Genomic DNA, 12,658 nt, shown 5'->3' with positions numbered 1-12,658 from the left:
CAGCCCCTCACTGGGGGATTCTAGGCAGGGGATCTACCACTGAGCCACGCCCCCAGCCCCCTCACTGGGGGATTCTAGACAAGCAAGCAAACCCAGAAATCCATCCCCTGGCTCTTTCTGCATTTTTTACAGTTCAACCTCCCAAATTCAACTAATAGGAGGCAATCTGAGCATTGTTTTTTTTTTTTTTGTTTTTTTTTTTAAACTTAGGATTCTCTGGGCACTGGTGGCACACACCTTTAATCCCAGCACTGGAGAGGCAAAGGCAAGCGAATCTCTTGTGATTTTGAGGATAGCCTGGTCTACAGAGTGAGTTCCAGGACAGCCAGGGCTACACAGAGAGACCCTGTCTCGAAAAACCCAACCAACCAACCAACCAACGGACCGACCAAATGAAAACAAGACAAAAACACCTTAGGCTTCAACACTCTGTGCTCTACCCTCAGGACTGGCTCTGTAGCTGGTAGCCTTCAAACTGAGCCACCTGGCCGCGCCTCAGCAGGGGTAACCTGTGCGCCACCTCTCAGGCCCAAAGCCTCACCTGGTAGAGTTCCACATGTTGCTCCACACTTGATTTTAATCTCTGCAGGCGCAGCTCTGCACGGGACAGCAATGGGGGTTCCGGTACTGCTTCCCGAATGTCTGACGTATTGAAGAACATATATATACTGTGCGAGATGTCTTTGGTCTTCTCATAGATGGCTAGGGCATAAGGAGGAAGACATCAGGTCTGTGACAAGGATGGAAGAAACAGAGGCACCCTGCCTCTGAGCTCATGGGCTGTAACTCAGGTTGGTGTTCCACTTCACATTCTAACTTTCAGTTTACTTATGTGTAGGGATGCTTTGCATCCCTGTGTCTGTGTGCAGAGTTCATGCCTGGTGCCTGTGGAAGCCGGAAGAGGGCGTCAGATCCGCTAGAACCGGAGTTACAGATGGCTGTGAGCTGCCATGTAGGCCCTGGCAACCCGCTGGAAGAACAGCTAGTTAACTGCTCTTAGAGGCCCCTCTCTAATGTTCTTAACTGGCTGACCTCACCTGGGCTACATGAAACCACGCCTCAAACAAAACCAAACACAAGTTGTAGAGTAAATTGCACAGCATAATTTGGGGGAATCAGAAAGTCTTCCAGCTGCTACTCAGGTTGGGTGCTGCTGTGAGTGACTCCCACAGCAGGTTCCAGGGGGGAGCTCGGCCACTGAACTACACCTGTAGTCCTGGCTGTAGACCAGGCTGGCCTTGAACTCAGAAATCTGCCTGCCTCTGCCTCTGCCTCCTTCAGCAAATCCTACAGGCCTGTGCCACCAGCAGTGGCCAAACTCCTCTCTTTAACTATAAGACACCACCCAAATCCAGGATTAACAGAGCTGATGAGACACTGGGCAAAAGCTAAACATGCAACACACACATCAATAAGGTGTATTTTAGCCAGTGCAAGTCTGCAGCCAGAGCTTAGGAGCCTGAAGAGTCAGGAAGCTGTTCACTGGGAGTGTGTGTGTGTGTGTGTGCATGCGTGTGTGTGCACGCGTGTGTGTGCATGTGTGTGTACAAGTGTGTGCGTGCTCACGCATGCATGTTAATAAAGGTGTGGGGAATACAGTGAATGGTAAAGATATCATTTTAAACACTTTACAAAAGATAAAGACATTGAGACTTCACAACGTGGTAAGATTCAAGCCACCTTATTACAGGGACTAATTTTCTTTTAAAACTTTTTTAAAATTAATTTATTTTGTGTATATGAGTACACTGTCGCTGTCTTCAGACACACCAGAAGAGGGAATCGGATCCCATTTCAGATGGTTGTGAGCCACCATGTGGTTGCTGGGAATTGAACTCAGGACCTCTGGTAGAGCAACCAGTGCTCTTAACCTCTGAGCCATCTCTCCTGCCCCAGGGACTAATTTTTTGTTCATTTTCTTTCGTTTCTGGAGACAGGATCTCATAGCTTAGGCTATTCTCAAATTCACTGTGTATCCAAGGATGGTCTTGAAGCAATCCTTTTGCCTTTGTCTCCCCAGTACTGGGACTACAGTCATAGACAGACGTGGGGCAGACTGTGGTTTGGTTGCCCACTCCCCATTTATTTGTTTGTTTATTTATTTATTCATTCATTCATTTATTCATTCATTCATTCATTCATTCATTCATTCACTTTATATCCCAACTGCAGCTTTCCTTCCTTCCAGTCCCCCCTCATATCCCCTTCCCTCACCCCTTCCTCTCCTGAGAAGGAGGAGCCCCCCCATACCAATCCCACCCCTGCACATCAAGTCAATAAGTCATGGGAGGTGGATGGAGGGGGAGAACAGAGTGGGAATGAGGATAAGCAGGGGGGAGATCAGGGGGAGACAACCAGACAGTGGCCTGAATCCCAAAACTCTGCCACTTCCTGGCTAGCGGGGGTAATTATCATTTGCCTATCATCGGTGTCATTAGTTACTTCCCCCTTTAGCCCATTTCCGGGTCGTGTTAGCACGAGGTGGATTTCTAGGTAAGAGTGACTGCATGTTTGGGAGCCCCGTTCACTAAAGGGCTTCCTAGGCTAAAGGATGTCTGCATTGGGGGACGAAGGGGCAAAATCCTGAAATTCTGCGTCTGGCGTCTGGCTTCTTGTAGTGGGGATGAGATGGTGACCCCAGACATCGATGAAGGACGGAGGGCCTCTGTTCTTGGTCTGGTTGTTACTCAGCAAACCACAATGGAGGGGGTGGGATCTCAGCTGGGGGTAGCAGATAGGGGAAAGATAGGAGGGCAGGAAGGATTGTGGGTGTCGCAGAGGGAAATGGGGTGACATAGAGATGAATAGGTATGTGGGAGAGGAGACGGAAATGGGAGGCACATGCCGGAAGAGATATATGCGTAAGAAACACAGACAGTCTCAGGGGAGAGGAAAGGACTTCTCCAACGAAATCACATTAAGTCGTGGCCAGGGAGGGGTGTCATTAGGCCTGAGCCACAATTGAGTCCAGCAATGTGCACCTCTGGAGTTAGGAAGGTGAAACCTGAAGAAGCTACTGCCACCGAAAGTTCCCGGATCACACAAGACGCCTGGGTCCCGCGTGGGCGCTTCCAGGGCGGGGCCGCAAATGTCCCCGCCCACTGCTGGGGTGAGGAGGACGGGAGACCAACAGCCTAGGGAGGGCGGGATCCAGACCTGCCTCGTCTCGCCCCAGGCTCCGCGCGCGAGCTCGGTCTCCCCTCCTCCCGGGCACGGGAAGGAAAGGGAAGGGAGGAGGGCGAGGCGACCGGACGCTGGGTTTTCCCCAGCCTCCTGTAGGAGGAACTGGGACTTTGGGGTTACAGCCTGTCAGCGTTCAGTTCCGTGGGGTCCTCTTAACCCCCTCAAGCAGCTCAAGCTCCTCCCCACGCGCGTGGCACCCACGTGGGGACTTCCTCATCCTTACCGATTCGTTTTTTTCATTCGAGTTTTGAAGACTGCCTCTCCCCTACCTCTAGCTGCTCCTCTAGGGCTTGACTCCGGAGGCGCAGCCACTCCCTTCCACGCCCAGGAGAGGGGCGCTCGCTACTCCCTTCTGGATGGCATGGTATCCCTGCTCCTCCTGCCTGGCCGCCTTCTGAGAGGGGGCCACCTTCCTACGCCAGTCTCCCCTTTTTTATGACTCCTTCCCAGTGACCCAGTATTCTAGATTTCTTGAGGACTCGCTCGCTTCCTTCACTGGACTCCGCCTGCCGGCTCGCGCGTTCTTTTACTCCCCCAAGCAAAACTCTCGTGACACCTCCAGTCTCATTTTCCGCACCCTCTCTGCTCCTCTCTAGCGCCCTTCTCCCAACAACTTCGCTTTCCTTTTTCACTTGTAACCCTCCCGTAGTGACTCCACAGATCACTCTCTACAGCGTGCGCCTGTCTCCTTCTGAGAGTAAGCCCATTAGAGATTTTATTTGGCAGTTCTAGGGTACCCATCCCCTAGGTTTTCTCTCCCTCTCACGACCCGATCTGGGGTCGGCTTTCCACACTGCCTCTCCTTTCCGAAATGTTGGACACCTTCCATTCTCTTGAGCCGGGTTCTACCTTTCTGGAAAGAGACCCAGTAAGCCTTGCATTTTTAGGCACCATAAGGGGAACTTAAAACAAAACCTGCCAAATGCTCCTCTTCTAGAGGGGACTCTCCCCACGATCTTGCTTTTCTAGGAGAGGTTCACTTTTACAGGCTGCCTGTTCCTCTCGAAGATCAGACACCTGGGGTACGGGGAAAGTGCCAGCCTCTTTGGGTCACCCACACAGTTGTCCCGGCGCCCCCAGGGGTCCCCTTCCTCCAGCCAGTTTCCTCTGAGGGTAATTTCCTCCCGGTGACCCCTGCACTCCGGCGCCCCCTGGGCGCTCCCTCCTGGCTCCCCGGCCCCTCGGAGCTCACCGTTGTTGCGGTCCACCATTAGCACGCGGGTGACCTCTTTAGCGTAGTAGTCCGCTTCGGGCTCCGGCTCCGGGTCGGCGCTCTCGCCTGCCACCCGGTCGCGGGTGCTGTTGTACAAAGCGAGCACCGCCTCGGGCAGCGGGCCGGGCGGTACCTCCCCCTGGCTCGGGGGACTGGCGAGCCGTAGTTTGGACAGGATCTGGCCACGGATGGCTTCGATGCGCTTCCGTTTCACCAGCTCCATGTCGATGGTCTTGCAGGTGGAGAGTCCCGCGGCTGGCCTCCCGGGCGTCAGCACTAGAAGCCACGGGAGTGGGAGCAGAAGCGGCAGTAGCCGCAGCCCCGAGGGCGGCATGGGGGAGGCGGCGCCCCACGGCCCTTCGGAGAGCGCGAACCCCGGGCAAAGGTGGGATGCAGAGGCCCCGCCCCTGCAGGGCTTGTGGGGTGGATGGGGTGGGGTCTCCCAAGGAAAGGTAGGTGATAGTCCTGAATAATTTGAGGTTGAGGGAGAAAGGAGCAGGAGTCGCGGTGAGGCTCTGACACCAGGGTGTCTCAGTATGCCACCAGGGTAAAAATCGAGATGAGCGCTCTCTGAGATCCTAAAGTGGGTGTTCTTAAATAGGGGAGCTACTGCCAGCAGGTCCGAGGGAGATCTGCCTCTCGGGGGAGAGAGGGTCCTGGGATGCGGGGGAACTCAAGAGGCAGGCTGGGTTGAGGGTGGCGTGCAAGGGGTGCGCCCCAGCTTTGGGGTGAAGTCTTCGCGGGAGGCGGGGCTTGTGGCTCCCGAAGGCTGGTCCGGAATGGGGGCGTCTGAGGAACGCCGGGTAGCGATCGAGTGTCCACGACGGTGAGCAGGGCTGTCTGGAGTCCTCAGGTCCTGCCTCCTTGCGGGACAGCGCAATGCCAAGAAGTCCCCACGTCTCTGACTTGCAGTAGCAGCGGAAAAGTCTCAAAACTTTTTTCCTCTTCTCCCAACCAGCTCGTCCCTCCTCCCACTCCTCCTCCCCCTCCTCCCTGCGGCGGCGGCGGCTGGTCTCAGACTCTGGGGCCTCGGACGGCCCCTCGGCTGCTCCTTTGCCGGCTCCCAGCGGAGGCCGACTCCGAGTGCGGCTCAGAGCCGGGGGTGCCCCGAAGGGGCGTCCCCCTGCCCCGGCCGGGGGCCTGGCTGTCTGGAGGATCCGCGGCGGGAGGAGGAGGGGGACGGCCTGGGGCGCGAAGGGCGGCGGCGGCGGCGGGACCGGCTGGGGCGGCGGGGGTTTTGAAGCCGCCCCGGCCCCACCCAGGAAGCGCGCGCGGGGCGGGGGCAGCCCCAGGGGGAGGGCATGGGGGGGCCACTGTCTTCATCTTAGCGTGGGCGGGCTCCAAGGGGGGTCCCTTCAGCCCTGCGGGGAGGGGGCGGGCACCCCGGCCCCGCCCCACCTCCAGGGTGCTGCCTCCTGGCGGCGGAGCACTACTAAAGCCGGTGACCAACCAAAGCGCCCCCGTGGATTTGGGAGTTGTTGAAGGGTCAAAGGGAAAATTGGGACTTCGTGAGAAAACAGAGTCCCATATTAGAATTGGGGACCTAGGCGGCGGAGAGCGAAAGGCAGGGGCAGACTTTGGGTTTGTGGATCAAAGTGTCAAGGAGAGTGAAATAAGGAGACCGGCATCTGAGAGCTTTAGCGGATACGAGGCACCTTACCCATGAGAAATGCGCGCTTTTATTAAGTGCTCCCGACAGTCCAAACAGTGGGCCCTGCTCAAGTCCCTCTAGTCCACAGCCTTACTACCCGGTAGTTCAGTGGAGCATGGGCCACAGGGGGAGTTCCTGGCCTTGCAGTCCATGGCATAGGGGCCATGACTTGGGAGTGGTCAGGACACACAGTCTCCAGAGTCTGCGTGCCTGCTCCACTGCTGTGCCAGCATGTGCTCAGTGGATGATGGCGATTAGTGGCAATGAAGTCCCTCAACACTCCACACCATAGCGATCAAAGTGGCGCAGCAGCAGGCCAATACCAAGGTGAACTGTGCCACCGGCGGCCGTGTGCAGGCGGTAGCGGTCAGCCCCGCTGTAGATGGTGTCTGCGTGCAGCAGCTGTGGCCCACCACCCACAAAAGCCCGTGCTAGTTGCTCCCTCCAACTGCCCAGGGGCCTCCATGTAGGGCAGTCCAGCTGGTGAGTGCCTGGGCTGCTAGGCACATGGCAAAAGCCATAGCCAGCAAGCTGGCAGCGGCCAAAGCTGTCCTGGGACCACACCTGGAGATGGAGTCGAGGCCAACCTGCGGGAAGAGAGGCGTTAGAGAAAAGGACAAAGGGGAAGACCCTGCTCCCGGGTTCCCATCCTTGAGACCTCGGACAGTACTTTTACCTTGGATTATTGCCTGCATTTCCTCTCTGGGTTCTCATCTCCCACCCACTCCACCCAGTAGTCACAGGAATCCACATTACCCTCTTGCTCAAAACCCTCCCATGGCTCCCCTGTGCCACAGTGCAAAGTCCAACCTCTCAAGGCAAGTCTGGCCTCGTCTGACCTCCCTTTGTGGTCTCTTCTCTCTCCCAGGCCCCAGGTCAGCGCCTCAGCTTAGACCCCTTCCTCCCTCTTCCTTCTTCCTTTGCGCTCACCCACCTGACTCAGACTTCCTTTCTTCCCCAGTGCGACCACCTCTCCCCTTCATTAGGTTTCTAGTGGCCTCAGTGCACAGCTGAATGTTCAGCCTGACAATCCAATGCTTGGAGATGCAGCCCAGCACCTCCCCCTACCCTAAGCCCTCCCCCAGCAGGCCCTGTTCTCCAGGCTGGGGACACAGCAGTGAACACAGCAGACAAGAATTCCTGCCCCGTGGAGCTGACATCCTAGCCAACCAACATAGTAAATAAGTAAATTATAGGGTATGTCAGATGGTGATAACCGCTCTGGGGAAAAACAACAGCCAGAGAGGGAGGGGTGGAGATGTAGTTTGGAAAATTGGGGAGCAGCTAAAGGAAGCTTTACTAAAGAAGGTGACATTTGGGGCTGAACACTGCAGTGTACAGCTGGAATGCCAGCACTTGGGAGGTAGAGGCAAGAGGATCCCCAGAAGTTTGGGGCTAGCCTGGGCTACACAGCGAGTTCTAGGACAACCAGGGCTACACAGGAAGACCTAATCTGGAAGGGTGACATTTTGGCACACACTTGGGCTGCTGAGGCTCCAGGCTAGCCTGGACTATGTTCTGAGACTCTATCTCAAAAGCAAACAAGCCGACCAGGATACAACATAAATGCTTAAAGGAGTGGGCTATCTAGGCACCTAGGGGAATGACAGATCCAGTCAGTGCAAAAGTTCCGAAGTAGGAGCTAACCTGGTAGGGCCAATGAGGCTGGAACGGGGAGTCATGGGGAACAAAGGACAGAGGTGACAGCCAGATTACACAGGCCTTGTGATGCCAGAGGAGGCTCCAGCTTTTATCTTGAGCGATAGGAGGCCTGCAGGAAGGTTCCATACAGAGGAAGAACATACCGTATTTAGGTCCTCCCAGGGTCCAATCTAGTATCCAACCCTGAGATCTGGGCCTGGGAGCACAGTGAAGACAGAAAGAAAGAATGGTCCCAGAAAGAGACGATGGACGGAGAAGGCTCAGTGGGACGGGGTGAGAAACACAAGTGGGTTTCAGAGCCGCCCGGGTTTGTTGGTGAGCTGAGAGACTAAGAAGGAAGCAAGCGGGGACGAAGATGGCTAAGGCCAGGACTGAGGGAACCTTCCAACGCATCATCCACACAAACTAGTACACTTGTTCAGAAGGAAAATCTGACCCATCCATTTCTTCCTGGGCTCCCCAGCGCCTTCGAGAGCCAGTCTTAGCGCCTTTGCAGCCGAGGCCCTACATTCTGTCCCTACCGCCTCATCCCCCACTGTCCTTCTTGCCCACAGACATGGAATACCCAGGATTCTCCTCCCCGTTTCTACCTGGCTCCGGCTCTCTGCCTCCACCCTCTGTCTTTGTCCTTGGGCCTAGTTAGCTTCTCTTGGTCCTTTACAGCAGAGCTCTAACTGCTCTGCCCTATAAGGCCGTGGGACCAACCAGAGATGACTTCTGTGTTTCCAGGGCCTCTGTGCTGGCCACATCTAGAAACAGGTCTATCTTCTACCTATAATGGGACCCCTGATGACAGGGTAGAGGGTCCTTCTTAGTTGGGGATGTCCCTGCTCAAGCTGGACAGACGTAGGCTCAGTCAACAGTACTCATATTGCTGAAATGCTCAGGTCATTTCCCAGAATCTGCTGTGTTTTAACCAGAAAAGCTGCACTGATATGATACCCTCCTCCCGCGAAGACTCACTTCCCCTTTGAGCAGAACCTCTGCCTGTGTGAGCAACGGCAACTGGCCCGTTTCCTGTCCCTCTCCTCCCTATCTAGCTCTCTTTACCCTACCCAGCCTCCTCAGTGGCCTTTAGTCAAAGGCCCCTCCCACTTGACCCCCCACTTCCTGATATGTCCTCTACACCAACCTCTGGCACATTCCACGGGCCTAGGGTTTTGAATAGCCAGGGTGAGGCCTCAAATGCACCTCCATAGGGGAGGCTGTACCAGAGAAGGGACCCACAAAGTACAGGGAGCAGACAGCCATAGTGTTCCAAACCCAGCTCCTCTTAGTTTGACTGCCCCTCCCGTCCTGTCATCCTGTACTCACCTTGGAGACCTTTAGTAGCGAAGTGCAGGTCAATGGGGTGGGACCAGTAAGCCATGTCCCCTATCTGGGGTGTGTCTACCTGCGTCTGGCCTTCCCGTACACCTGAGAGGAGCTTCCATGCGGCCCCTGTATTGAGAACCAGGACATCAGGGTTGGAGGGGAGTAGAAACCTTCGGGAAGGGGACCTGCCATGGCAACGAGTTTGTTTCCCCCTGGTATTTGGGAGTGGGAGTTACAGTGTAGACTCTAGAGCCAAGTGTCTGGATCCAGATCTTGGCACTGGCAGTGTACACCTGAAGTCTCAGCACTTGAGAGTTTGTTTGGGGCCTTCCTGGGCTGCCTGATAAGTGTCAAGTCAGCACGGGCTACGGTGTGGGTCTCAGTCTCGAAAGGAAAATTGGAGGAGTTGAAGAGCACGTGAGAGAGAGAGAGTAAAGCCAGGCAGTGGTGGTGCACACGGTTAGTGTTAGCCCTTGGGAGGCAGAGGCAGGCCGATCTCTGTGAGTTCAAAGCCAGCCTGCTCTACAAAAGGAATTCCCAGGGCTACACAGAGAGTCCTGTGTAGAAATCCTGGCACTATTCATATATGTGTTCTGTATTTTGCAGTGTTAGGGATGGAACCTAGAGCAGTACAAATGCAAGAACTCTCTAGCAACAGTCTACACTCCTCAGCCCCAGTCTGTGCAACCCTAGCAGAGTTGCTTTTCTGTTTCCCTGTCTATAAAAACACAATCTCACAAGTTATGAGAGGATTCATAACAAGGATGGACTATGGATTTTTAAAATCTTATTCACTTGTTAATCCTCATGTCTGCAGCTGGCGATGTGATCCAGAGGCACACGCCCTATGCTCTGCTAATGAGCTGCACTTTCACTTTCTCCTTTTTTTTTTTTTTTTGGTCTCATATAGCCAAGGCTAGCCTCAAACCTCTGTCGTACCTAAGCCTTGAACTTCTTGAACTTCTTCTGAGCCTCCTGCCCACACTCCCTGGGTGACAAGATCCCCAGCATCTTTCCTTACGCTATGCACCCCACATTCAGAGGCCTCGTTCAAAGACCAAGAAGAGACTGGGCACCATCTGAGAGCACGTCATGACCCCAGTGAGGAGCAAGGAGAAACAGTGTCTACATACTGAGCACTACACCCCAGATGCTCCGCTAAACGCTCCGGGCAATTTCTTCATCTTATCTGCTCTCTGGGATTCTAACAGCCCCCTCCCAACACACACACACACACACACACACACACACACACACACACACGCGCACGCACACGCACACGCACGCACACGCAGGTCCATGTGTGACCTGGATCCCGTCACTCATCTGCCACTGCCACTCCCCACCCTCAAGCCTCACTGATCCCATCCTGCTCCCTTGCCTCAGGGCCTTGCAGCGGCTGTTCCTTTTGCCCTGAAAGGTCTGCTACTGGGTGCCCATTTCCGACTGTTTTCCTCCTGCCCCCAATTCAGGTGCCTCTTGCACAGAAAGGCTTCCTCTGATCTCAGACCCCACCCATCCCAAATCATCCCTAGCACATCACTTTCTTTTTTTTTCCTAGCACTTACAATAATCTTGTAAATATTTTGTGCTCTTTTCTATGAGACAGAGTCTCTTGACATGTAGCACAGGCTGGCCCCAAACTTGTAATGGAAGACTTCCTGGGTGCTGGAATTACAGATATGCATAAGCACACCTAGCTTGTTTACTGGCCTGAGGACAGGAAGTATGTGAGTGTGCATGTGCGTGTGCGTATGCGTGTGTGTGTGTGTGTGTGTGTGTGTGTGTGTGTGTGTGTGTGTGTTCTATGCCACAGTCCCATATGCTTAGGGGCTATGTTTTCAGATGGTGGGATAACATGAAAGACAAGGATAAAGAGAAACAAACAATATGGTCTGAATTCATTGGAGAGTCGAGGAAAGAACATGGAGACTTAGGCTAGGGGAGGGGGCTGAGTATTGTTTGGGAGATGAACAGGGTGTGAGGAGGATACCTGTGTGGATGCCCCACTTGCAGAAGAGGCTGCTTTCCGAGAAGCCGGTGGCCCCTATGATCTGCCCGATCACGTGCACTTCAGCCATGGCTCTAGGAAAGGAAAAATTTAATCACAACCCTGTGACAGCTGGGAAAACTGAAGCCTATCACATAAAGAACAGCACTGTGATTCTAAGCTAGTTCCACCAACCCACTGACAATGTGGTCTTCATCACAGATACAAGCCACCTCCCCAGAAAAGCCCAAGAAAAATGGGGAAGTCTCCCAGAGGTGTGGGAACCTGCACCAATAAATAAACCAAGGCTCAGATGCTTAGAAAGCCCCGCCCCAGGATTGTGGCCCCACCCACACCCGCAAGGTCCCGCCCCTTCGCGGCAGATCAGTCAAGCTTCAAAAGGCGCATGCGTCATGGGTGTAGGGCCGCTTTAGCCTTGCCCGAAGGCGTAGCGCATGCGTCATTCCTACCTCCGTGTACTTGACCGTTAGAAGTGAAAGCTGCCCCGGGGATGGTAGTTCATAGGCCTCTTTGCGGGCGCCGTCGAGACTCGTCTCGCGCCCCTCCCGGGCCCTTCCAGGCGGAGGGAGATCTGAGGTAGATAGGTTCGCAGCCTCGATCTCCTGGGGTGCCCCGGTTGTTGCTGGGGCAACAGCAGGCTCCTCCCCTGCGCCCGCTCTGCGCGCTGATGATTGGTGCTATAGCTGCCCTCTGGGGGCGGGGCGTAGTCGTGATGGACGCGGTCATTCGGGACTTTTTTGGGAGAATTGCATAGGTCTCGCTCCTGCGACGCCTTACGCCCCAGAGTGGGAGGCCTGGCGGGTTATCTCTATCAGCAGTTGAGGAAGTTAGAACGCCAACTGTTTCCTCTCCATATCTTCTTCACGCAATAAGCAAGTCGACTGATGCTCTTTGCTTCCTTAAAACAAAACAAAACACCTTTCCTGTTCAGGATCACAGCCAGAATGGAGTCAGTCGCCACTAAACGGGCACCTAAAGGGACTCCCATAGGGGTCATCTCTGTGTTGTAGCTGGAGGGGAAAAAGGATCTCCATATTCTGACACTAGAGAAATTAGGAAGTGGGTTTCTCTTCAGTTTTCAGAGCTTCCTCAGATTTCTCAAGGACTGAGAAGCCCAACTTCTTTCTCAGAGTCACTGCAAAGTTCATTCTAACAGCTGATTTTGAACAAACAGATTGGGGTAAAGATAAATGAGGAAGACCGGGCTGGAGAGATGGCGCAACGCTCTTCCAGAGAACTGGAGTTTGGTTCCCAGCATTCTGTAGCTCCAGCTCCAACTCTGCCCTCTTCTGGCTTCCCACCCTCACCCCCTGCCCACCCTCACCCCCTGCCCCGCACACAGGTGGCATACACAAATAATAAAAATAAATCCTCCAAAAGGAAGGAAGAAGCCCCTTTGGCGGGAAGTCGGAGGGGAAAGCCTCTTTCCTATAATATATATATTTCCAGTTGAAAACAAATTTTAACATTTAAAACATTTTATGATGAGTATTGTGGCTCGTGAGAGACTGAGGCAGGAGGACTGCTGCAAATTTAATGCCAGCCTGAAAACAAACAAGAACTAAAATCTCTCTTTCTCTCTCTCTCTCTCTCTCTCTCTCTCTCTCTCTCTCTCTCTCTCTCT

The 12,658-nt window shown here is 54.3% G+C and overlaps 2 protein-coding genes across 2 annotated transcripts in view; both read right to left on the bottom strand.

Moving 5' to 3' along the window:
• The window catches only part of Tgfb1 (transforming growth factor beta 1), a 16,766-nt gene extending 11,157 nt beyond the window's left edge, over positions 1-5,609 (bottom strand). The window contains exons 1-2 of the mRNA XM_021219155.1: positions 4,376-5,609; positions 542-702 (exon numbers count right to left, since the gene is read on the bottom strand). Of these exons, the coding sequence (XP_021074814.1) occupies positions 542-702; positions 4,376-4,730 (516 nt within the window). The 5' untranslated portion in view covers positions 4,731-5,609. The remainder of the gene's footprint in view (positions 1-541; positions 703-4,375) is intronic.
• Positions 5,610-6,052: 443 nt separating this feature from the next.
• Positions 6,053-11,682, bottom strand: B9d2 (B9 domain containing 2). Its single transcript, XM_021219542.2, has 4 exons — positions 11,484-11,682; positions 11,017-11,108; positions 9,024-9,149; positions 6,053-6,634 (listed from the first exon to the last, which is right to left on the bottom strand). Exons 2-4 carry the CDS (start codon positions 11,102-11,104, stop codon positions 6,321-6,323), a joined length of 528 nt encoding a protein of 175 aa, XP_021075201.1. The 5' UTR covers positions 11,105-11,108; positions 11,484-11,682; the 3' UTR covers positions 6,053-6,320.
• Positions 11,683-12,658: the final 976 nt, after the last annotated feature.

The sequence above is a fragment of the Mus pahari genome, chromosome 19 (assembly GCF_900095145.1).
Source record: "Mus pahari chromosome 19, PAHARI_EIJ_v1.1, whole genome shotgun sequence".
Lineage (NCBI taxonomy): Eukaryota > Metazoa > Chordata > Mammalia > Rodentia > Muridae > Mus > Mus pahari.
This window is presented reverse-complemented; position numbering and strand designations above follow the sequence as displayed.

Excerpts from the sequence above, each read along its gene's own strand:
- B9d2 (XM_021219542.2), bottom strand. The coding sequence starts at position 11,104 with ATGGCTGAAGTGCACGTGATCGGGCAGATCATAGGGGCCACCGGCTTC. Across the intron at positions 9,150-11,016 it reads CAAGTGGGGCATCCACACAG|GGGCCGCATGGAAGCTCCTC; the intron begins GTATCCTCCTCA and ends TTCTCAATACAG. Across the intron at positions 6,635-9,023 it reads CGCTACTAAAGGTCTCCAAG|GTTGGCCTCGACTCCATCTC; the intron begins GTGAGTACAGGA and ends CTCTTCCCGCAG.